Below are 25,342 nucleotides of genomic sequence, written 5' to 3'. Positions count from 1 at the left end.
ATAATTGAAGACAGTGGACAAGAAGTCAGAAAGTAGCATTTGCTGTACTCTTTGCTCATAGGGCTGAAATGCATCTGGGTCAGACTGCAAAGAAAACACCACCTCCAGCAGTTCCTCTGTTGTTAGTCTACTGTGCCTGTTTGAATGTGTGTCTGTATGTATGTATATCCCTCTCATTGCTAAGCAACGGCTTGGTAAACACATTCCTGTAGCAAAGAATACGCACAAAACAATAGAAGAATTGTTGGATGCATTGTTTTCTATGCGTTCCATGTCATATCGAAGGAAAGTAGGTGATTATTTCTTCCCAGGACTTCTTGTTTTACCAACAAAATATTTTTAATAGTAATAAAAAATGCTAATTAAAATAATTCGTTAACTGTCTTAAAATCAGAACATAAGAAGTGAATGATAAAACTCATCATTAATTGTTCCATGCAATGATACTTTGGGGGGAGGGGGTGTGAATGTATTGTGCCATGCTCCATTATTACAGAATCAGCAAATTCCTTTCTTTGTCTTGAAACAGGTGTAGCAGATGTAGATTATGCAGCATATCCTTCAGCAGAGTTCCAGTGGCGATGGTTACAAGTTTACCTAGAAACTTTTCGCACCAGTATCACAGATACATCTGATAGTGATGATGATGATGATATGAGCAATACCAAAACCGAGCTTGACATTAGTTGCCTTTATGTCCAAGTAAATAAATTTGCTCTGGCATCACATTTCCTCTGGGCAATATGGGCCCTCATACAAGCCGAACATTCCAGGATAGACTTCGATTTCTTAGGGTAAGTAAATAAAAAAAAAAAGAGTAAAAGTAAAAGTAAAGCTATCCCTGTAACAGGCCGTGGAGACCCATAGGGTTGTGATATGTTGAGGTTCCCACATTTTCTAAACAATCGGCTTATAGGCGGCAGCAAGGTTGTCAGCCCTACGCACCAGCCATGCTTTACTCCCAAGAATATTCCTGGTACTCATTTCTGTTAGAGGCTCAGTCAACCCCAGGGCGATAGTGCGGCTGGAAGGATTAGGTCAATTGAAAAAACTCCAATGACCTCATCGGGACTTGAACCCGCGGCCTTCCGGCTTGTAGCATAGTGCCTCAACCAACTACGCTACCACACGCCCCCTTAGGATACGACAAATATTATTTTTATACTGAACCTTAGGGAAGTGTGAGACCACAGATATACATTCTACTGCCTCTTGGGAACTACAAGAAAATTTTGTTTGGTGGAGTACAAATCCTGAATATATTTATTACTATATGCAGAGAGTCTTTTTAAATGAGACATTATTTAATGTATTTTAGGTGTATTAAAGTTATTCAGATAAAGTTTGGAAATTTGGAAACCCAAATTTGAAGATTTTAGACATGCATGCAAAACTCGGGGCATGAAAGAAGAATCTGTCCTTACAGATGGGGCTGACAGAATGATGTTAAGACACACTATGACAAACCTTTCACAATCAGACTCCCTGACGGAAGTGAATGGAAAGTCAGGTTTTAACCCAATTGGGAGGGAGATCTAATGTGGTACACACCAACAAGGGTATTGGGGCTGGGGTGTATGGTTATGGCACAGGCAGAAGCTTAGCTTCAGCATTTGGAAATACACCACAGTATTCCAGGCATTCATTCATACTCATTCATTGTATGCCATCAAGGCACATGCAGTAGAGAATCTAAATAGGGACTAGAGAAATAGAAACATCTATAATCTATCAGATAGTCAAGAGGCAATTAAAGTATTTGACAATTACCAAACCAACTCAAAACTGGGTTGGGACCGCCATCAGTCCTGCCTATATTTGTGAATGGGTGTCAAGCTTCATGTCTCACAGTAAGAGAAGAAGATAGTGTTGAGGAGAGTGTTTGTACTTAAGAGGAAAGTAACAATAGGAGGTTGAAGAAAACTGCATGAATACAAGCTTCATAGTTTACATGCCTCATCAAAGATTATCATGTTCAAATAATGGAAGATGAAATGGATGGGGCATGTAGCATATATGGGAGGATACTACTGAGCATGTAGATCCATTGCTGACTCCATAAACAATGCCTGTTGCTAGGCAACAGATTCCTAACATGTGTCGATGCACTATCTGGGAAGCGGTGTTCTCTGCGTGGTCCGTGCAACAGCGGCATGATGTGACAATAGAAGAACTATTGGAAGCAACGCTTTCTGTGCTGTCCATGCTGGGGTGGTGTTAGCGGGATAAGTCTAGAGTTTAAGTGATTCATCACGATTGACTGCAGCATGCACAATGGCTATTTTCAATTTTTTTTATTGACTGTTGTCTCCAACTGTGTGTGTTACTTTTTCTCTTGATTACCATGGATAATGAACAGTTCACTGCATATACATTCTATTCAGAGTAGTACTAATATATTCATTAACCAGTTGAAGTTGATGTTAATCAAATTTTCTTTTAAGATGCTAACAAAATATTAAAATATTATTTTCATGAGATTTTTCTTATATTGGATGAAGTGATGTAATTGAACAGTCTTGTTTCTTATTTTGTCTTCTGTGTTCCAGGTATGCTGATGTTCGCCTTAAGGAATACTTTGCAAAGAAGGACCATTTTCTGTCACTTACTGTTGAAAATTTATGATAATTATATCTATTCTGAAAACAATATACATCATAATCGTTATCATTATTTTACTTCACTTCATAGAAATTCAAAAACCTTGTGAAAGAAGGTCATTGTTGCTATATAATCATTTAATCCACAGTAAATAAATACATTTCTGTGTTTCATTTTTTATATTCATTATCTATTTATGTATTGTTATTTTAAGTTTTGTGTTTTTTTTTTGTCCTACAAATTAGCAGGCAGTGTCTAATAATGTGTATTGTTTCAACTTTGCAGACACTCACAAAACATAATATACATACAATATTCACTGCATGTGTAAAAAATGTATAATGTCTATTTTGTAGCATGGTATTAAATTGCAGAATCAGTTAACACTGTTCTAACTTATCTGTAAATAAAATTGTTATGATACTACATGAGATTATGGTGACACAGTGTGCCCATGCTGAATGCTGGAGGTACTAAGTCTGACAGTAGGTAGCTCTGCCAGCAGTAGCCTCTGTCATCACATTTCATTATTTTCATGAAAAATGATTATATAGAGGAGATTTTTGAAAATTATATTTTGTATTTTTTGTAATATTGGGTGATGATATGACTGGATTGTGAATACGTGAAGTATAGCTTCTAGTGTACAGTGTCTTCCTTTCTCACCTGAAGACAGGAACAGATCCAGTTTCCAAAATGTCGTGCCCTCTATTACCTAGAATTCCAGACAATGGAAAAAGTCCCAAAACCCAGTAATTCTGTGTGTATTTTTTATGTTATCATCCTTCAATAGTTTTGTTATTATGTCCTGTGTGAATGCAGCGAGGTGTATATTGGACAGCAGATGGATAGAACCATTGAGACCAGATGTAAGGGACACATATGTCTAGGACAGCCAGAGAAGTCAGCAATGGCATAGTGAAGATTTTAATGGGGCACACTATCAAATTCAGCAGCATGGCCCAACTACATAGATAAAACACTGGGATACATGAACCCCTTAATAAAGAGGGCTATTGAGATGAGGCTGCACCCTCGAAATTTAATGGGGGCAGGGTTTTCAGTCTCGGTCAGTTCTTGTACTTGGTGACTAATATGATAAAGCAGAACAGAGATGCACTAATCCAGGGACAAGACCAAGTGAAGCAAGCCCATGACTACCCACAAGCCCAGTGGTTCTCATATGTTTGCATGTTAGCTCATGACAGGGGCAAAGGAATTTTCAAAATATAAGTTAGATTTTGTGGGAGTACAGGAGATCAGATGGGATAGGGATGACACCGAAGCAGCAGGTGAATTACATTTTTCTCTTGAAATCGCAATGAGAATCATGAATTAGGCACAGGTATTTTCGTATACAAGAGAATCATAACAGCAGGTAAGAGGCTAGAGTTTGTTAATAATAGGATATTGTACATAATATTAAAAGGTCTCAGGTGTGATATCATCGTTCTGAATGTTTATGCCCCAACAGAGGATAAAATTGATGATATGAAAGACAGCTTCTATGAGAAGAACATGTATTTGATATACTCCCTAAATACCATATGATTTCTTTTTAGGAGATTTCAATGTTAAAGGGGTAGGGAAGACATTTTCAAACCCACAACTGGGAATGAGAATTCACAGGAAATCAGCAATGATAATGGACAGAGTTAGGGCAGTAAACTTTGCCACATAAAAAATCTGACTGTCAAAAGTACAACATTCAGCTTTTCAAATTTCCTTTAGAGTATGCTAATAGGAGAGTCCAGGAAAAACAAGTGGGACTGAAATTAAATAAAACATATCAGCTTCTGGTCTATGCTGATATGTATATCTATTTAACATAAATACTGTAAAAAAAACACAGAAACTCTAATTGATGCAAGTAAGGAGGTTGGTGTAGAAGTAAAAGCAGAGAAAACTAAGTATATGTTGCTGTCTCATCACCATAAAGTGGGCAAAAATCATAACACGAAGGTAGCTAATAGATCCTCTGAGAATGTGGCATATTTAAAATATTTGGAAATGACAGTAACAAACCGAAATTTGATCAGGAGGACATTGAGAGGGGACTGAGTTCCTGTGTTGCTTGCGATCATTAAGTCCAGAACCTTTTTGTCTTTGTGTCTACTGTCTAAAAACGCAAAAAATAGAATATCCAAAACTATAATTTTGCCTGTGGTTCTGCATGGGTGTGAAACTTGGTCTCTGCCATAAAGGGAGGAACATAGACTGAGGGTATTTAAGAACAGGGTGTGGAGGAGAATATTTGGACCGGGAAGGGATGAAGTGATAGGAGGTTAGAGAAAACTGCATAATGAGGAGCTTCATAACTTGTACTCTTCACCAAGTATGATTAGAATGATGAAGTCAAGGAGAATGAGATGGACAGGTCCTGTAGCATGAATGGTGGAGACTACTAAAAATGAGAAGGCTATTTGGCAGTAAATGCAGATTCATAGAAATAGGAAAACCATATTTTTGCAAACTACCTTTGAATGACCACAGGTGCAGATAACATGAGAGCCTGTTCTTGCCTGTAAACACTGACATTCCATTTTGATGTCCTCTATTGACAAAAGTGCAGTGCTAAAAATGTAATTTTGCTTTTAGATTTTATGGGTGTGCAAGCTGGTTTCTGACATTAAGAGAAAAACATAGACTGAAGGTAGTTGAGGACAGGGTGCTGAGGAGAATAGTTGTATCGAGGAGGAATGAAATGGTAGGAGGTTGGAGAAAATTGCATAATGAGGAACTTAGCAGCTCAAGCTCCTCTCCAAATATAATTAACGTGGTTAAGTCAAGGAGGATGAGATGGTCGGGACATGTAGCACGCATGGGGAGAAGAGGAATGCATATAGCATTTTGGTGGGAAAGCCAGAAGGAAAGAGACCATAAGTAAGACCTAGATATAGGTGTGAGGATAATGTTAAATGGATCTTAAAGAGAAATAAGATATAGTTGTATGATTTGGATTCATCTGGCTGAGGATAGGGACCAATGGAAGGCTCTTCTTGTGAACACCGTAATGAACCTTTGGATCCCATAAAATGTTGGGAATATCATGAGGAGTTGAGCAACTGGTGGCTTCTAGAAGGATTCAGCTCCATGGAGCTAATTAGTTCATGAATCACAGTATCGCGAGGTATGAATGTTCTGTAGAGAGGCATCTCAAATATAGTACAAACACTGTATGCTGAATTTGGTTTGGTTGCTACTTTGTGACCATTATCTAATTACGTAATAGAACTGAGGCTTGCAGTGGAACAGACACTTCTCTTATAAACGGCTGAAAGTTTCTAAAAAAGAATGCTCATTTTATGCGAAAAAGTACAGGGAAATATTCTTCCGCCCCTGAATCATCCTTAAATTAAAAGGGTTTAAATGCTGCGTATCAACGGTCAGTCCGCTTACGTCTGTTCGTTTGTCTTCTGTTGACTCACTAGATATTAAACTGCAAAGGACACTACGAATGACATGCAGAACATTTGTCTGCGAGCTAAAATGTAAAGTGTCTTTGTAACAATTTATCTTCTTCGCGAGTTACGTAAAGCAACCTCGCCTGCCCTCAAAGGCGTAATTTTTGCATTCACATCACTAAAATGAATGCGATAACATATCTTAAAGAAGAAATTTTTCTTCAAAACGAAACAAGCTTTATATTGTTTGAATTATCACTTAAGTCGTTGAGGTTACGGAAAAGTATGGCTTTGTGAGCGCAACACGTAACATTTCCAGAAAACCTGTTCGCCTCTAGGGACAAAGGAGGCAACCAGCCGAACATGTCACAGACCGACGGATCACTTTGACTTACCAGGACAGGAGGTGGTGATGTGTTCGGGATGCGGGAACAAGCAAAACATACCTGGAACGACAAAGGATTCATTATATGTGGTAGGTAATTTAACTTACCCTTCTCCACACATAAGACAGTTTTGTAAACGTGAATTTTTCAATTGTCGTTATGCAATTTCGAGCTACCGTAGCAATAAACTATCGAGCGTTCAGTCCATCTACGAACCAAGGTACGTCATGCTTTTTGCGGGGAACCTTACGGAATAAGAGCCCTGTGTAAATATGTCTGAATTGCCCACCGACGTATCAATATCCAAATATGTTAAAAATAGAATCTAGTGACTTTATAGTGCTGACATAAAGACTTACGTCAGTAACTTACCGATGGCGCACCCTCGTACCCGTAGTAGTTGAAGTATAACACCTTGCAAGAGCGTATGTTACACAGTACGTCACGAATGAGCGAGCGATCTTTCGTGTCTGTTCTCTGCATAACGATAATGTTCTGATGTGGATACGTGGAAGGAAGTGTATGTACTATATAAAGAAGGAGGTTTGCGATTAATTATCATGAATCTTTTCTTGGTTAATGTCGTCTGAGGAGGGTCTTGGCGTTTCACTCGATAACATGTAGGATTAAAGAGGGATAAGGAAGAAAGCAAGGGGAGTTGATAGTACGAAAGCTCATTTAATAAGTGATGAGCAGGGCCTGGATTTTTATAACCTGAAAATATTTAAAAAAATGACCGAAAAAAATCCAGAAATATGACCTAAAGGAGAAAAGAAAGAACACTTCGCTTCCATGTTATTCACATTTCAGAAAACATATGAAGAAAAATTCCTTAAAATGGCCAAAAATGACAAGAAATACCCTTAAAAGTCCAAAAAATTACCCCCAAAATGAAAAAATGACCTTAAACTCAAAAATGTCAAAAAATTACCTATAAAATTTACATTTCTGTAACCAGCAGCTCATATCCGAGATTTATATATTTAAGAGCATCGCATAGGATACAAGGAAAAAAATGACATGTTATCAAAATCCTGGCTCTGGTGATGAGGCTCCATGATTTGGGGAATTTCTTGAGCAGCTGAGTCTGTGGTCTATGGAGTAGGTTAGTTAGTTAGTGGACTTATAACTTCATTTTCCCTACGTCTTCATGGCATAGTTCTTAATCAAGCACAGGGAGAGCTTAATGAATTTGAAATTGGGATGATTTATATCCCCCAGGAACAGGGTGGCAAGGTTATACCCCCAGGTACTGGGTTCCCTTTTCGTTGCCTCCTACGATTCGTAGGATTTGGAGGTATGATCCCGGCCCCTCACGGGATGAGCTATTTAGACTTTTAAAATATAAATATAAAAAGGAAAGTTTGCCAGTGCTCCACACTCTCTTAGCCCCAAGGCAGGAAAATACAATGCGGGAGAGATAAGCGATTTTTTTAGGTTTGATGATTTTGCCGGTATATGTACCGCTTGGAAAAAACGCCGACTCTGTGGCACAGGGCAGTTTGGCACACTGAACGCCGTTTCCGGGGTCCAGACATTCCCTGCTTTATGGATCCATAAAATTTCGTGTTTACATAGAGCCCTATGGTGAACAAATACAGATGCCACACAAAGTCTTTGAAATAAGACTGAAATTGACTCCGAGTACCATCACAAGGAGGCGTACTTTGGAGTGGAGGTATGGCTCTAAGCGATAATTAACCTCGACATTAGATTGAGCTGAGTTGAGGCTTTGGATTTTTATTTATGGTTAACTCACCCACACAACTGGGGTATCCTCGATTGATAGAAAACTCAGTGTCGCATAGTAGAGACCACAGATTTATACTGCATCCCCACGCACTGGCTCGGAGATATCTCATTCCATTTCAATTATTTCTGCTACGAGCCGGAATAACTTAGTCGGTATAACAATGTGCTATGGGCTGGAGGGTCGGGGTTCGATTCCCGTCACGGACAAGAACATTTTCTCTACTCCACAGCATTCAGACCGATTGAGAACGGTCCTGGAGTCCACTCAGCCATCTATCCAACGGATATCAGGAGCTCTTTCCCTGGAGTAAAGCGACCAGAGACCTTCATCTAGTGCCGAGGTCAAGAATGACGGAGCTACAACTCCGATCTTTGTGCCGTGGTATTTAATTAAGCACAGAGACAACTTTACATTTTCACATTTACCTTAATTCTGTTACAGTTTAAGTATGAATAGACATGGTAGGATCTTGTGAGTAATGTACTTTCGTGTACATAGTTTGAATTGAATGTTTAATTAGTGGGAGTAAAAATGATAGCTTACGAGTTCACATTACTACATCCAACGACAGGAATCGGGTTTCCACTTTCTCCAGTAGATGAGTCTCTCTTCAACAGATGGTGCTGTATGTTCGGACGGACACAACCGGTCATGTAATCACCCTTACGGCAGTTTAAACAGTTTCCGCTAGATGTCAGGCTGATGTTAATGAAGGTTATCCTGTATCTTGTGGGGGTTGAACCAGGAAAAGGGGTGAGTGGTTACGTGAATGCTGGGTATCGGGAAAGAGAAATGCGTATGTTGGGGGGAGGGGATCTGACCGGTAAAGCACAGCATGCAGAATTTAGTTGCTATTCGCTGCCAAAAAACAATCGACTTCCAGAAAAACGTTTCCACCGGCCTTCGCATCGAGAAACAAAGGTAGGACTGATAAGAACAAACACACACTAATGTAGGTCTCACATTTAAGATTGATGTCGATATATTTGTTTTCTTTGCAAAACAATACTGTTCAGTCATTACGTGCACAGTTCTCTTGTACGAACAAACTGCAGACACACGTCATAGACATTTATTTCTAACGCATCCCATTTATTCCTACAGTTATCGGAAAGATATCTGACAGCGTGTAAGGTTTATTTGAAAAACAACTTTCCGTTTTCTTCTCTATGACTTCACTCGCGTTTGGTTCAAAGTTTCAACTAATGGCGCCAGAATAAGGGGCGTGAAACCCTATCAACGACACCCAAATTGTTTTCATGGCTCGCTTCATGACCTTCACGAGTTCCCTGCTTAACGGGAAGCGTCTACGAATATGTGTATTTCTGAAATGAGATGGAGTCTATTAAACAACTATTATATAACTGCCACTCGAAAACATGACGTATTTCTGAAGCTTAAATTGTATCACGTTAGCAACTGAAATACACAATCGTATCAATAAAGCAGTTTCTTTGCCACTATGCTGGACTTGACGTATGTGCACAAACGAACTGTTAGAAATAATATTTACAAATAATTGCGCCGGAGAATGGTGTAAATTCTTTTTTTAAACAAGCCGAACAGTCGGAATCAATAATTTTATATGTCTGCTTTTCATACTATCGTTGAGAAATTTACGTTGCCCCTTTTTCTATCGGTATGACTGCTCTGGTGAAGACAATTGTACATTTTGATGCAAGGTGCTCCTTGCAGCTTGTATATAATTTCAACACAGAAAATTTTAAATGACGGCAGTAAGGAGATTGGTCTAGAAGTAAACACAGAGAAAACTAAGTATGTTGCTGCCTCGTCACCAGAATACAGGGCAAAATCATGACATAAAGATAGTAAACAGATGCTTTGAAAACGTGGCACAGTTCAGATATTTGGGAACGACGATAACAAATTAAAACTTGATTCAGGAGGAAATTAAGAGGAGATTGAACTCGGGTAATGTTTGCTACCATTCAGTCCAGAACCTTGTGTCTTCTCGTCTGCTGTCTAAAAACATAAAAATTCGCATATACAAAATTCTGTATGGGTGTGAAACTTGAGCTCTGATATTAAGGGAGGAACCTACGCTGACGGTGTTTGAGAACATGGTGTTGAGAATATTTGAACCGAAGAGAGATGAAGTGACGGGAGGTTGGAGAAAACTGCATAATGAGGAGCTTCATAACTTGTACTCTTCTCCAAGTATAATTAGAATGATGCAGTCATGGAGAATGAGATGGGCAGGACATATAGACGAATGGGGGAGGAGAAGCTTGCATATAGGATATTGGTGGGAAAGCCAGAAGGAAAGAGACCAATAGGAAGACAAAAATGGGTCTTAGAAAGATAGGATGGGGTGGTATGGACTGAATCGATTTGGTTCTTGATAGGGACCACTGGAGGGTTCTTGTGAACACGGTAATAAACACTTAGGCTTGATAAGTTCTGGGAAGTTCTTGTGTAGCTGCGCAACTGGCTGCTTCTCAAGAAGGGCTCAGCTCCATGAAGTTAGTACCAGAGCCAAATTGTTCGGTATAAGAACTATATTTATTTAAAAAAATACTGATTTATTAATCGATAATGTTATCGTTAAATCTCTAGACTATTCGATTAGTAGGGCATTGTCGAGTGAATAAGACCCTTATCGACAGCCGACATTACTCTGACGAGCACTACAAGAATTCTGCCTGCCTCTTTCTGAACGATATTTGTATTTATTCTCAGGTACTTAAGAGCGCGTTTCTCTGATGAGTTTAATCGCTCCATGAAGCAATATTTGAGTTTATCTCGTGTCTTTGTGGAGAAAGGAACAAGATAAGAGACCAGACACACACACACCCGTCCACTGACCTCATGCATTCGTCTATCCTGCAAGATGTTTACTATTTTCCAGTGAACCCTAAAATAGGAACAGAAAGCATCTTCCTGAAACAAATATTCTATTTTCTGAAAACCTTTGGAGGTACATCATATCCTGTGCGTTCAACGAAATTGCTAATATGAAGGTTTTGGTTCCCACTGTTCATTGAAAACGGAATACAGTAACTTCATGATGATGACAAACGGTCTACGCCACTATGTGGCATATGTACTTCAGACATATTACGTACTCGTATAACAAGTTTCATAACTTGTACTCTTCTCCAAGTACAATTAGAATGATCAAGTCAAGGAGGATGAGATGTGCAGCAAATGTAGCACGAATGGGGGAGAAGAGGAATGTATATAGGAAATATGTGGGAAAGCTAGAAGGAAAGAGACCACTGGGAAGACCAGGACGTAGGTGGGTGGACAATATTGAAATGGATCTTAGAGAGATAGGATTGGATGGTATGGACTGGACTGATCTGGTTCAGGATAGAGACCAGTGGAGAGCTCTTGTGAATACGCTAATGAACTTTCGGGTTCCATAAAATGCTGGGAAGTTCTTGAGTAGCTGCAGAATTGGCAGGTTCTGAAGCAGGGCTCAGCTCCATGAGTGAGTGACAGACACAGGATAACAAGTCTACAATATGGATGAAATTATGTATTGCCTTCTGCACAGGGCAGATGCACCACCGTGCCCCCCCCTCCTCGGTTCCGCAGTTGGATATTAATTAATAATACAACGGAAACAACAATTATGCTCTAGGAAATGAAGGCGTACAGAGAAAATCAGATGTGTTCTGAGGTTCTCATGGCGATGAATCTCTATTCTGGTATGAAGTTACGCACGCTGCTCTTCTATCAGACTACACGGCGTTACATCCCAGATGTCACTAGCTTCGAGGAGTGTCTGTGGTTCATAGCTTGCAGGAAAGAGACCTCTTGGAAAGCCTAGCTTTTAATGAAAGAATAATACGTATTAAAATGGATTTTAAAGAAACAGGATTAGAGCTAATAGAGTGTATTCGCCTGGCTCAGGATAGAGACCAGTAGATAACATGAGTCCATATCTGCAGTGATTCCGAAAATTGGTTATGTGACACTATACAGTTTGGTAGAAGTTCACGGACGTTGCGGAGGAATGTGCTGCTTCCATTTTTAATATTATCCAAAGACAAAAATGCAGTACGTTTCTCTGAAACTTCGGTAAAGATCTTCCGAACTACACGAATCCCAGAAGAGAGTAATCTTCATAGCTACCGTTTCAAGAACCTCAAATCTCATACAGAGCCGCTCCTGGACACTTTGAGTGCCTCTGAACAGCCTCTGGAATGTCGTGTAATTTAAGGACGTTACCCTGTCCACTAACAGAAGGCTCAGTAACCGGCAACTTTACCCATCCGCTTCGGAATAACTCCGGCTGCTGTCATCCTTTGTTACACTCTCTCTCCTTTTACGTAAGCTTCTAAATATCTTCCTCGGACCCTTCTCAGGCCAACAGTTTCTCTGATTGTCCGACATTTTGGAACCATAACTTCTCCGTCCCTCCAACCCCCCCTTCACATTACCCCCCCCTTTCCTACCATCATCCTTCTCTGCGTAAGAATCCAGGAAACGACAGAAAGTGTACTCAATATCGCCAGCGTTCCACCTAGCAGGGACAGCGTCCGAGTAAACCCCTTATTTGAATTGTAGGGAAGGTTGAAAAGAAGAAAAGAACTCTGAAAGGGGCGAAAAACGTAGCAGAAAGACAGCTCCAAAAGAATTCATCACTCCCTTTTATCTTCAAGCCGTCCCTTTTCGTGTACATGCATTTTCAGTGAGACTTGAACACAGAAATGATAAGTCTGAAGTTACGGCACGCTACAAGGGGGAAGATGTAAGAAAAACAAGTGTGGGATTTAGCATAGTAGAGGCATTTCTTTAAAGAACTGGTCAAAGGACGGTAGGGTTTCCAGTTCTATCCGTAACAAATTATCGATCATTCTTCCTAAACAACAGTTCCGCCCAACTTTAGAACGGATTTCAAAGTGTCGATATTCTAATTTTTTTTTTTGTGGGGATTTGAATTTACTTCGTTAACGAACAATTTCACGGTGATCATTGTAGTGAAGGGAGAACCACTAAGTTATGAGGGTTCGTTATGTAACAGAATGGAAGGGGTTATGAAGTTTTATGGGTTTTTCTTTGGAGGAAAGCAGTGAGGCCATATTCCTGAGACCATAAATTGTGTTTGAAGTGAAGCGTTCAGGTCGCCACAGTCGACATGGTTGCTTGTGATTCATCATGCTGACAATGTGATTTCCCGAAAAAACTGACCGTAGCGTTGCCAGTAACAGGCCTCTCTTGCATTTTACACTTTATCCAAAGCCAGTATAGTGATGCGTTAATAAGTGGATGGTCTTGATTCAATTCCCGGTAGAAGCACGGATTTGTTTCTCGGCCAGAGAGTGAGGCCAAATTTGGACCCACCCGGCCTTTCATACGTTGGGCACTGTCGATCCTTTTCCCGGAAGTAAAGGGACCAGAGCGTGAAGCTACCCACTCAGCTCTATGCAATGTAGAAGCTAGGAATTCACACGTTTTGAGACTGTGATTCTGAAGCTAGCGCACATACAACTTTCTAAATTCCATTCATCGAGGGCTCCGAAGATTTTGAGATGACACGCCATGTAGTCTGTTAGAAGCTCACTGATGTTTCGGATGAAATAGTTGACTCCATGTTCAGGGTCGAATAGTAAGCCACGCAAAGCAACCAGTGAGATCAGCTCGGTCTCCATTTTCATGCTCTACTTTTTGCTTCCTTTTTGCTGGTTGCTTGCCTGGTTTACTCTTCAGACCTAGAGATGGAGGCAGAACTTTCCTCCGAAACATCTGTCGCATCTGTTATCTATCTCGCTGTCAGATATGGATATGGAAACTGCGAGGGACGCGCCTGTGGGGGCCCCTCCGTCGTGCTCATATCGGTACTGGGGATTACTTGGGCTACATTTGCATTTCTCAAACTCTATGGAAGGGGAAACTGACAAGCAATACACCATGTCTGCTAAAGACAAAAAGGTAAAGTTGCCGGTGGGCTTAATTCATTAAGCACAACACCATTACGGAGTATGGGAGAGTGGAGGTATAATCCCACCATTCTTGACCTCGGCACTACATGGAAGTGACTGTTCAGCTTCATTCTCCGGCCATTTTACTCCCGGAGAAAGGTCCCCTGTACCCATTGGATAAGGGGGAGTGAGGGCCCCAATGCCGGTCTGGACGCTACGAACAGAAAAATTTCTTACTCCTTCCGGGAATCGAACCCCGGCCGTCCATTTCGTGTCCCGTCGCTATAGCGACTGAGCTGTAGCTACTTCAATCAATCGTTCCGCGTTATCATGACGACTGATCTGTTTATGACACTGCTTTCTTTTGCCAATTGCGAATTACCGAAACTCTAGTCCTTGTAAGATACACAACTTCGCAGTAGAACCGTAATGTCCTGGAGCCTCTTGCAGAGCTACAAAAGCTGCTTAATTGCTTTGGCAAGTATGGAATTTGTGAAGGTCAGCTGAAAGTAGGCAAAGGCAAGTAGGCTGGTTATCACGTGGCTGAACACAATGCGCAAATTTCGCCACTGGCAAAACAAATTATTATAAGCTTACGTGACCTTATCTGAAGGCAGAACGCACTGACTTGTAACGTATGTTTTGCGTGAATAAGAACAGGTGATACAAAGCTATCAATGGGGCTGTAGTCAAGCATGGATAGTCCATGGCTGCACTCAGCTGCCTATTTTAAGCAGTAAGTTCTGGGAAGAACTATTCGCCTACTTTTCTTTCACTAGAAACTGATTATCTTATATGAGAATTTCAGAGGCTATAGTGTTGGTGCTACTGATGAGGTAGCATACTCCCCTATACGTCTTCATGTGTAGTGCTTAATTAGTTAAGCACACGGAAAACTTCCACTCACTCATGGAACTGAGCCCTTCTTGAGAAGCCGCCAATTGTGCAGCTACTCAAGAACTCAAGGTTCATTACCGTGTTCACAAGAGCCCTCCACTGGTCACTATCCTGAGCCAGATCAATCCAATCCATGCCATGCCATCCTCTTTCTCTAAGATCCAGTTTCAATATTGTTCACCCACCCACGTCTTGGTCTTCCCAGTAGTTCTTTCCTCCTGGCTTCCCCACCAATATTCTATATGAAGTCCTGTTAGCTCCTTTCGTACTACATGCCCTGCCCACCTCATCTTCCTTGATTTGACCATTCTAATTATACTTGGAGAAGTGTACAAGTTATGAAGCTCCTCATTACGCAGTTTTCTCCAACCTCCTGCCACTTCATCTCTCTTCGGTCCAAATATTCTCCTCAACGCCCTGTTCTCAAACACCCTCAGTGTAGGTTCCTCCATTAATATCAGAGCTCAAGTGTCACACCCATACAGAATTTTGTATATGTCAATTTTTATGTTTTTGGACAGCAGACGAAAAGACAAAAGGTTCTGGACTGAATGGTAGCAAGCATTATCCGAGTTCAATGTCCTCTTAATTTCCTCCTGAATCAGGTTTTGATTTGTTATAGTCGTTCCCACATATCTGAACTGTGCCACATTTTCAAAACATCTGTTACCTATCTTCATATCATGATTTTGCCCTGCATTCTGGTGACGCAGGGAAAATATTCCTTACTTTACCACAGCTATCTTCTGGGCAGGGAGTTATCTAACAATGTTTTCTAGTATCTAAGTTGTATAGCGTTAGATGGGTGATGAGAAATGAACTGGAAAGGATTTGAAAGGAAGAGGTCATGGCATAATTGAGTTACTGCCTCGAATTTGGCTGGTTGGACTGAGGACAACGACGAAAGTCCTCGTCAGTATAGCCGATGTCCCTCCGAGAATCGAACCGATCTACTCATCTGTAGTTTAGTAGGATACTCAGCATGTAGCATCTACCGTCGGAGAGGGCTGGCTTTCCTGCTTCACGTCTGGCAGGTCTCAGTTCCGGTTTTGAACCCGAGACACCTGCTCTGAGATACGTTGCCCCTTCCTCTCTCCGTCCAGCAATGACAGGACGCTTCTCCCTTTCTTTAATTTAAGGATTAGCAGTTATCCTCACATCAGACTTCATCGTGTAGCAGCGATCGTTCTTTTTCGGGGAAGTCCCACATCCGAATATCGATTCAGAAACCTCGAACCTTGAGCGTAGGTTTTCAGTTCATCCTAGCAAATGCTGTGATGGCAGAGCCTACGTCGTTGAACGGTCGTTAAAATTTATCATTTGCATTCTATTGACGCTTTCTAATACATGCTATTGAGAAAGTATCGTTAAATATACCGAAAACAAATACAGTCATGTGGAAGTTATGAATTTTGAGATCTTCATGATTGTGAAAGTGTAAGACGTGACGCTATGTGGTTAACGGCTTTTCGCTCAGTTCTTTTGCTTCCATCTTCAGCATTTACATTTCGATAAATGCAGACAGCACGTTTCTACGAAGCTCAGTGACAGATCACAAAGTTGGGCGGCATTACAAACCAGGATATTACTGTCTAAACAGAATCATTTTCCTGTGCCGAGAAATAACAGACTTTCAGACTTTAACACAAGCTGAAAGATCAATCAGTAACAAAGTGTCAAATCCTTCTGTTTCCTCCTATCAGAATGATGGAACTCCCTGCAACATTGCGCATGCGTAGACGTTTCGTAACTTTAAAAACTGTCAATAACAAAGTTCTTTAACATTCGACCTTAACCGCATAAGTGCGTAGATGATATTGTCAGAAGAAACAAACTTAGGAGATAAAAACTGTTTTCCTTTGAATACAACAAGATGCTTCGTATTGTAGCGTAGAGCCCACTGCGGCAGTAACAAAGTTTTGAAGGGAGACAGAAAAAGGAGCTTCGCTTACAACGAGGAAATCTCTTTAGGAAAACATTTCCAGGGATTCTTTTTTATAAGGCTTATTTTCATCCATGCACAGCAACATGAGCTTGTTAGGGATTATAATAGTCATAATCTGCTCTTCATGAAGCAGCTCTTCTGAATTCACAACCATCTTTTGAAACGTCCTCATATACATTCATCTGACTACCGCAATATTTCTCTACACAAGCAGGCCCCGTCCTTATGTTCCAGAATGGGCAAGAAAATCGAAATTTCTTAACGAAGAATCGATATTTCCAATAGTCGCAATACTATAATTGTGGGTCCTATTTCGAGACTATGTAAAGGTGACCAAAAAATAGAATACGCTAATTTTATTGCCTGAAAGAAAACGTATAAATTTCGTAAGCAGATTATTCTACATCCATTGCGCTATAAAAATGTAAGTAAAGTAAGTGAAGGTATCCCTGTAACAGGCCGTGGAGGCCCATAGAGTTGTGAGATGTTGAGGTTCCCACATTATCTAGACAATCGGCTCACAGATGGCAGTAAGGTTGTCAGCCTTACGCACCAGCCGCCCTTTACCCCCAAGAACATTCCAAGAATATTCCTGGTATTCATTTCTGTTAGAGGCTGAGTCGACCCTAGGGCCATAGTGCGGCTGGAAGGATTAAGTAAACTGAAAAAAAATCCAATGACCTCATCGAGACTTGAACCCGCGACCTTCCGGCTTGTTGCATATTCCCTATAAAAATATAAGTAAAAACTGTTAAAATAAACAATAGAGTAAAACCCTCTACAAGATGCATACCGAAGCAGGGTCTAAGGCGAAGTGACTGGTAGGCATTGAGTTCAACTGATTCTGTTTTACGTACACATGTGTTGGTTCTTGTTATGAGGGGATTTCGGACTTGCGAATTCGGGTTCGAACGACAAGCCACGAAGTGAGTATGCACTTCAGTACAGAAATGCGCATCAGGGAAATTTCGTAATGCGAATCTTCGTAAAGCAAGGATCTTCTGTACAGAACTAATATTCCATCTACGTCACTCGCTGCCTGAAGTGTAGACTTATTTAACTTTCCTGCAGTTGGCTCTAGTTTTATGACCCCTTCTTTCTATACAATATCCTGTGTTCGTATCTAGCGCGATATACATAGTTACAGAAAATAAAACACGCAAAGTTGAGGTTGTTAATATAGCTAATGTAGCCGAAGAGAACTGTTATAGGAAGTCCAGAAGGTGGGCTCAAGCAATAAGTTCCGTGACATACAACCGGGACGTGTCCGGTTCGAATCTCGGACGGGATACCAACTATCCTGTCTGAAACTGTTCGTCGGTCTCCTCTCTCTCTCTCTCTCACCGGATATTAAGCCAAACTTGGGTGAGTNTCCCCCCCCCCCCCCATACCTATTCGAGTTCATTATGTTCTGCTGTCTTGCGGTGCTGCATAACGCGGGGTACTGACTTTTACTTTACTTAATCCGTTCCTCTTATACCCTACGGCGTGGAGGTTATTTTTTCATTTTGATCACTTTACAGACGGTAGGACTCCTTGGACGGGTGATCAGCTCGTAGCAAGGCCTCTGCCTAAACACATGACAACACAAACACAGAACAAACACATACACACACCAAACATCCATGTCTTATGTGGGATTCGAACCCACCATCCCGGCTTCCGAGCGAGCGAAGAGAGTTCTTCGTTCTGTGTAATCCTGTGCAGAGTATGTTGCTCCCTAGACACCTCAATATTTCGCCCTGGAACTCTGCTTCCATTTCTATTGTTTTGTCTACAACTTTCATTTGCGCAGAACAGTACAAGGTTTGCTGTTACTTGCGTTAGTTTACACTAACTTGAAATTGTGAAATGTTTCAAAGGTTTATTGGCGTTCTTTGAGGTCGGATAAATATTTATCAGCTTTACGTAACGCGGTTGAACGCAGAATAAAGCTTACAGTCTGGCTAAATGACTAAAATTCTTTTACCGAACTGGCTGTATGATTGTCATTTTAAAACTGTGCATACATTTGACGAAATCCAAGAAAAATAACACGTTACCCTAAATTACGAAACATTGAAATAAAATGTTACTAAATATAAATATAAAATATAACAAATAAAAAACAAATCATATAACTATCTCGTTTGTGTAGCCGGGACAGGCTAGACAGTACAGAAACAAGGCTACATACAGTCTGGAAAACCAAGGAACTGAGGTTCCACTCCCAGAGGGACAAAACATTTTATTCTTATCTAGTATTGTTATTATTATTATTGGAGGGGGTGGGTTTCCCCATGCACCGCGACCAGTTGTTGACCTACTGTACGTCCCCCTTTGATATTCTACCAGTCCCTATACCCTGTCGGTACTGGTGCGTGCTATCAGCCCCGTTGAGCTAACGAGGTCGGCCCTCGGTACCTTGATGCTTCCCCCATCTACCAGAGGCATTGGAAACTACTTGGGCGGGAAACTTGCCTAATTTTGCTCAGAGGTCTCCTAGAGACATGAGGAACTTTTACGTTCCGTAAATCTACGACACGGGACCTCCTCCCGGAGGACTTGTTCCCTGAAATGTTCCGCCCTTAAAAATTCCACGACCTCCGCCGGGTTTGAACCCGCGTACCTTGAGTCATGAGGTTGGAACGTTACCCCTAGACTACGAAGGGCGCTTATTCTTATCTAACTTACTAACTAATTAACTAACCAACTCCACGGACTGAGTCCTTCTTGAGAAGCTAAAACTCGCTCAAGAATTATGTAATATATTTCGGAACACCAGACTCATTACCGTGTTCATAAGAGCCCTCCACTGGTCCCTGTCCTAAGCCCTATCCCTGGTCTGTCCAAATGTTCCCAGCACATTGTTGCCTTCCCGTCCACAGCCTCACTACGTACCCGGGGTTCTTTCCCTTGCGTGTAAAGCGGCCTGGACGTGATCGCTTACTCGGCTAAGATTCGAACTGGGCATTTACAGAATGCCAGTCAGAGGCGTTGCCGACCCAACACACTTGCTCAGTTAAATCCGTCGAGACCATCCGAAAGTTTTCTGCGACACACACATCTCCGAAGCAAGGCAAGTCTAAACTATCAAATATGGCTCGGCTTCCTCCGCTTTGCATTAGAACTTTCCTGTGTTCCGTTCCACATCCATCGACTCCCTGTCTGTATCCTCGTCAGATTCTCAATCAACACTTTAGGACGACAGGTGAACTTCTTACTCACCCTGTGTCTCAGGACGTTTCGGGACAGAGAAGTAATATACTGTATTTCGTTCAGTGTCAATTAAAGGACGAGCGCTCTAAGCTTGTCGAAGCTGGAATAGCTCACCGGCGAAAATGAGTTCGATTCTTGGCAGGTGTAAGGGATATCTTCTTTTCTCAATAAAGTTCAAACCGGCCCTGATGACCACCCAGCCTCCTATTCAGTGTGTACCGGGGGTTCTTTCACCGGTGTAAAGGGATAGGGGCGTAAAGCTGACAACCCTCATCCATCTACGCCGAGGTTAAGAATGGTGGAGCTATACCTCCGCTCTGCATACGTCTTGATGTTGTGGTGTTTAATTAATTAAGCACAGGGACAACTGTACTTTTACCTTATTCTAGGCATGTCTATATAACATCCTAACACGGATGCTTCGTTCTACTGGAAGGCGCGCGTTAGACGCTGGCCGTCAGTATGCCTCTGTCTTCGTCCCTTTACTGTGTCCCCTCGAAACAATTTGTATTCTAAAATGACGTGGAAAAATAAGGGGATGTTGTCTTGATTCCGTCCTGGGCCTGCTTATCATCACATGCTAGGTCTACAATTAGGGCTAAGGGAGGAAAGGGTTCCACAGGAGGGTGAGTAAACGAGACGGGGGGGGGGGAGTATGAAAGGTATTGATTTTAAGGGGTGATTGGAAGAGGGACTTCAGGATATCGGTTTGCATGTAAAACAGATTTTTCCCCCACTTCCACAGCCTGTACTGTACCAAGAACGAGAATGTCCGTGACAATTCTGCATGAAGAGTTACTGCAAGGAAGTTTATGCAGGCCATTCTGACTTATGCGGAAGGGAAATCCACGCTCCGATAAATATTTTATTCTATGAAGTGACGTCATGTAATCCGGTAGAAATTTGCTGCTTCCTTCTTCAGGGTAGGAGAATAAGCCAAGGAAGGAAGACGCAATATTTGCTTGGTCTGTTCTTCGAGCCTGAATACCGATGCAGTGTATTCAGCTGCAACGATGGTAAGCTTCTCCCAAAGTACACGGCGCCACATTGCACAAGAGAGTATGCTTCATAGTCACCGCCATGAGAAGTCAGATGACTTTAGACTCTAGGATGTCTTCAGGGTCCGTCACATCCTCTAGAAGAATCTGCATAATTTATATTTACTTACCTAAACATACCTGCCTATGTATGGCTCTGCAGCCTTTTGTTGGACTTTGGCCCCTTTTTCAGTTTGTTGATCTTTTACACAGTCGGTAGGACTCCTTTGACGGGGGATTAGCCCACCGCAAGGCCGCTACCTACACGCAGGACAGCACAAAAACAACATAAATACACATAGACATCAATGCCTCAGGTGAGATTCGAACCCACGATCCCAGCGATTGAATGGGCGAAGGGAGTTCATGGCTTAGACTGCGCGGCTACTGTGATCGGCTTCCATTTTTGTACACAGATAAAATGATTCCTGTGCTTAATTAATTAAGCGCCACGCCGTGAAGACGTATGTGGGAATGACATCTGCACTAGATGGGGGTGAGTGGTGAGCTGCATGCCGCAAGCGGCTTTACTCCAGCGGACGTAGCTCCCGGTGTCTGTGTGAGAGGCAGAGTCGGTCTGGACGATGTGCTGAGGAGATAAATTCCTTGTCCCTTCCGCGAATCGAATTCCTACCGTCTAGCCCGTAGCCCGTCGCTCCAAACAGAATTGCCACAATGTTTCTTGTTAAGCTGCAACTGCATGTCCTTATAGTCCTTCCAGCAGATCCTTCTCGCATCTGTCTAATGTTTAACACAGTGTTTATACTGAAGCAGTTCCGACTTTTCGGAGAATCTGCACGAGGCGGTCCCATCAGTAGCAAGCAAACTCTAAATCCCGAAATTCGAAGCTGTACACTTCTCTATTACCTACTCAAAAGCAACAAGTATTAGCCTGGGTAAAGGTAAAGGCGGCCGGTCACGGTAGCCGAGCGGTCTAAGGCATGCACTGTCTTCGCTCGCTCGGAAGCCGGGATCGTGGGTTCGAATCCCACTCAGGACATGGATGTTTGTTTGCGTTTTTCTGTGTTTGTGTACAGGTAGAGGCCTTGCGACGAGCTGATCACCCGCCCAAGGAGTCCTACCGAATGTGTAAGATCTAGAAAAACCGAAGTGAACGGAGAAGTCCATGGAGGTAGGCCTAGGCCCACTGGGGCTGTAGTGCCGAGAAAAAAAAAAGACTTGGGATTACGGGATTTGTGGATTTTCTCCATTGTCTGATATTCTTAAGAACACGTTCCGAAACTGGATCTGTTTGCGTCCGCAGGTGAGGGGGTGGGTGCAGTGATTGATGTTAACTCTTTCTAACGAACCCAATATGGTATGTTTCCTACTCTCTCAGCTGAGGACGGAAACATACCAACTTTCCGAAATGTCGCATTGTTTAGAGTACATGACGATGGACAAAGTTCAGAAACCCGTCAGAGCACTTTAAAATATTCAATTAACCTTAAGATTTCCACAACTTGAAGGACCGAGGTTGCATTTATTTCCAACAATGAATTAAACGCGAATCAAGAATGGATGTTAAGATACAATTTGTCTCGAAATACGCGAATCTTGATGAAACTTGCCGCAAATATGATAGGGTAAAGTTGTCCCTGGCCGGTCACGGTAGCCGAGCGGTCTAAGGCATGTACTGTTTTCGCTCGCTTGGAAACCAGGATCGTGGGTTCGAATTCCACTCAGGGCATGGATGTTTAGTTTGTGTGTGTGCGTTTTTCTGTGTTTGTCTACAGGTAGAGGCCTTGCGACGAGCTGATCACTCGCCCAAGGAGTCCTACCAATGTGTAAGATCTAGAAAAACCGAAGTGAACGGAGAAGTCCATGGAGGTAGGCCTAGGCCCACTGGGGCTGTAGTGCCAAAAAAAAAAAGGTAAGGTAAAGTTGTCCCTGTGCTTAACTAATCCACATTTTCCTCGACCTCGGCACTAGTAGGAGGTGAGTGGTCAGTTTCATGCCCCGGCCGCTTCACCCCCGGGGAAAAGTCCCCCGTACTCGTTGGATAGGGGGCTGGATGGACCCAAAAGCCGGTCTGGACGATGCGAAGAAGCAAAAATTCTTGACCCTACCGGGACTCGAACTCCGACCCCACGGTCGTCCAGCCTGTAGCCAGTTGCTACACTGACTACGCAAAGGCAAAGGCGAAGGCTAAGGCGCTCATGTGCTCAATCAGGCACAATGTCAGGAAGATGTATGAATAATTTGAGGTTTAGCTGCATGCATTCTTAGCCTTGGCACTAAATGGCCAGCTCCACGCTCCAGCCGCTTTGAGTCCAGGAAAGAATCTTCAATTCCTGTTAGATAGGAGGCTAGGTTGATCTCAGAGATGTTCTTGACGTGGCGGTGAAAAGAGAATTTCTGCTTCCGACGGGAATTAAACTCCGATGCTCCTGTCATCCACCTCTTAGAGAAGTTGCTCTGCCTTATCTTGAGTGGGTTCTGACACAACGTGTGCACATTACCTTAAGTAGAGTGTACAGACTGTCACAGAATTCAGTTAAGCTAACACATTCTCTAGTTTGAAGGGGAATGTTCAGATTTAAACGTGCCAGTCTGTTTGTATAACGGTACCACGGCGCTGTGAGTTGTGAACTGAACATGTAGGATATCATTTCGAACAATTTTTGTAAATTCAGTCATAATACAGAAAATTGTATCGTATTTTAGCTTACATTTTACTATTCTGCCAACTGATTTTTGGGTCGTCCTGTATTAGTGTCTTCCGTCGAGCAGGCTAGTGTAGCGTAGCGCTTTAGACTTGCAATCGGGAGATACTGGGTTTGAATCTCGGCTGACATACCGGCTATCTCAACTGAGGTTTTCCATGATTAAGTAATAATCTTAAGAGGGAAGTGCCTGGATATATCTCGATTAGGCCATGGTCGGTTTATCCCAAATCCTATCCAGTTTCTATCAACCTATCGACGCTCTATCGCCTAGATACTGACAGCGTCGAAATTTAAGCCTGAAAGAATCAGTGGCCCTCCATGTAAAGCACTCTACAATTTTGCAACTTCTGCCTTTGTCGGTCGGTGGCTGCCAGACAGATCGGCCAATGATCCCGCCCGAACAATATCGTGTATTCCAGAGAGTACGAAACGTAAACAACATCTCAGATCTGGTTACAAATGTTTACTTTACAAAGAGGTCAAGTAATGGGTATTTTGTTATTTCATTCCCACAAGGGTGGGAGGCCAACAAGGGAACTGAAACAGGTCAATAACCGAAGTCAGAAACCTTGTTACACAGTTCATAATCCATGTGTTAGAAAAACACAAAGGTATCGATATGAAGTGTCAACTGTCGTGGGTCGAAAGATCCAGGCGCGATGGGACGTGTTGGTTCTCACGCACCTCAACAGTTGCAGGGTTGCCTATCGACTCCACCAGCTCTCACTTTCAGATTACTGTCTCTGTACAGTCGTCAGTATGAAGCTACGCTTAAAAAGTACGGTAAAAGGTAAAGGTAAAGCTGTCTCTGTAACAGGCCATGGAGGCCCATAGGGTTGTGAGAAGTTGAGGCTCCCACATTTTCTAGACAATCGTCTCACAGATGGCGGTAAGGTTGTCAGCCTTACGTGCCGGCCGCCCTTTACGCCCAAGAATGTTTCTGTTAGAGCAGCCGTGTCAAACATGCGGCCTCCACAGCCACAAAGTGCGGCCCCTCAACTTTTAGAGTTAATTGATATTAAAATAAATATTAAAATTTTAGTAGAAATATTTTTTTTGTAAAGACAATTTTCCAACAGACAAGAAGACAAGAAGTCTCACGCAGACATAAATTAGCAGGCTGCAGGAATTCAATGTTTTGCTATTTCTAACATAATTTCTTGTGTAATTTCTCTTTTTATATATTGAAAAGTTGTTTGATACTTGTCAAAAATGGCATTCTCTTGCTTTTAAAACTGTAAGATATGTGACTTTAGGTAATTATATTGAAATTATTCCTAAATAATAAATAGAATTAAATTTCCTTGTATCAAAATGTAATGTATATTTCTTATTTTTTGCGGCCTTGGACTATTATTTATAGGGCTGAGGTGGCCCTATGTACAAGTTGAGTTTGACATGCCTGTGTTAGAGTCTGAGTCGACCACAGGGTCATAATGCGGCTAGAATGGTTAGGTCAATCGAAAAATCCAATGACCTCATTGGGAATCGATCCCGCGACCTTACGGCTTGTAGCATACTGCCTCAACCAACTACGCTACCGTTCGATCCCGGGTCTGGT

General features: G+C 42.0%; 1 protein-coding gene across 2 annotated transcripts in view; it reads right to left on the bottom strand.

Moving 5' to 3' along the window:
- The window catches only part of LOC111871200 (pyruvate dehydrogenase protein X component, mitochondrial), a 120,184-nt gene that overhangs the window by 49,208 nt on the left and 45,634 nt on the right, over nt 1-25,342 (bottom strand). Inside the window, exons 1-2 of one of the 2 annotated variants that reach the window (XM_033754147.1) lie at nt 6,764-6,768; nt 6,401-6,451 (exon numbers count right to left, since the gene is read on the bottom strand). The exons of the other annotated variant lie outside the window; for it this stretch is intronic. Coding sequence (XP_033610038.1) covers nt 6,401-6,449 — 49 coding nt within the window. The 5' untranslated portion in view covers nt 6,450-6,451; nt 6,764-6,768. Of the gene's footprint in view, nt 1-6,400; nt 6,452-6,763; nt 6,769-25,342 lie in introns of those variants that run through there. 2 annotated transcript variants of the gene reach the window in all.

The sequence above is a fragment of the Cryptotermes secundus genome, unplaced genomic scaffold (genome assembly GCF_002891405.2).
Source record: "Cryptotermes secundus unplaced genomic scaffold, Csec_1.0 scaffold573, whole genome shotgun sequence".
Classification (NCBI taxonomy): Eukaryota; Metazoa; Arthropoda; class Insecta; order Blattodea; family Kalotermitidae; genus Cryptotermes; species Cryptotermes secundus.
Note: the sequence above shows the minus strand (reverse complement) of the source record. Positions and strands in the feature narration are given on the sequence as shown.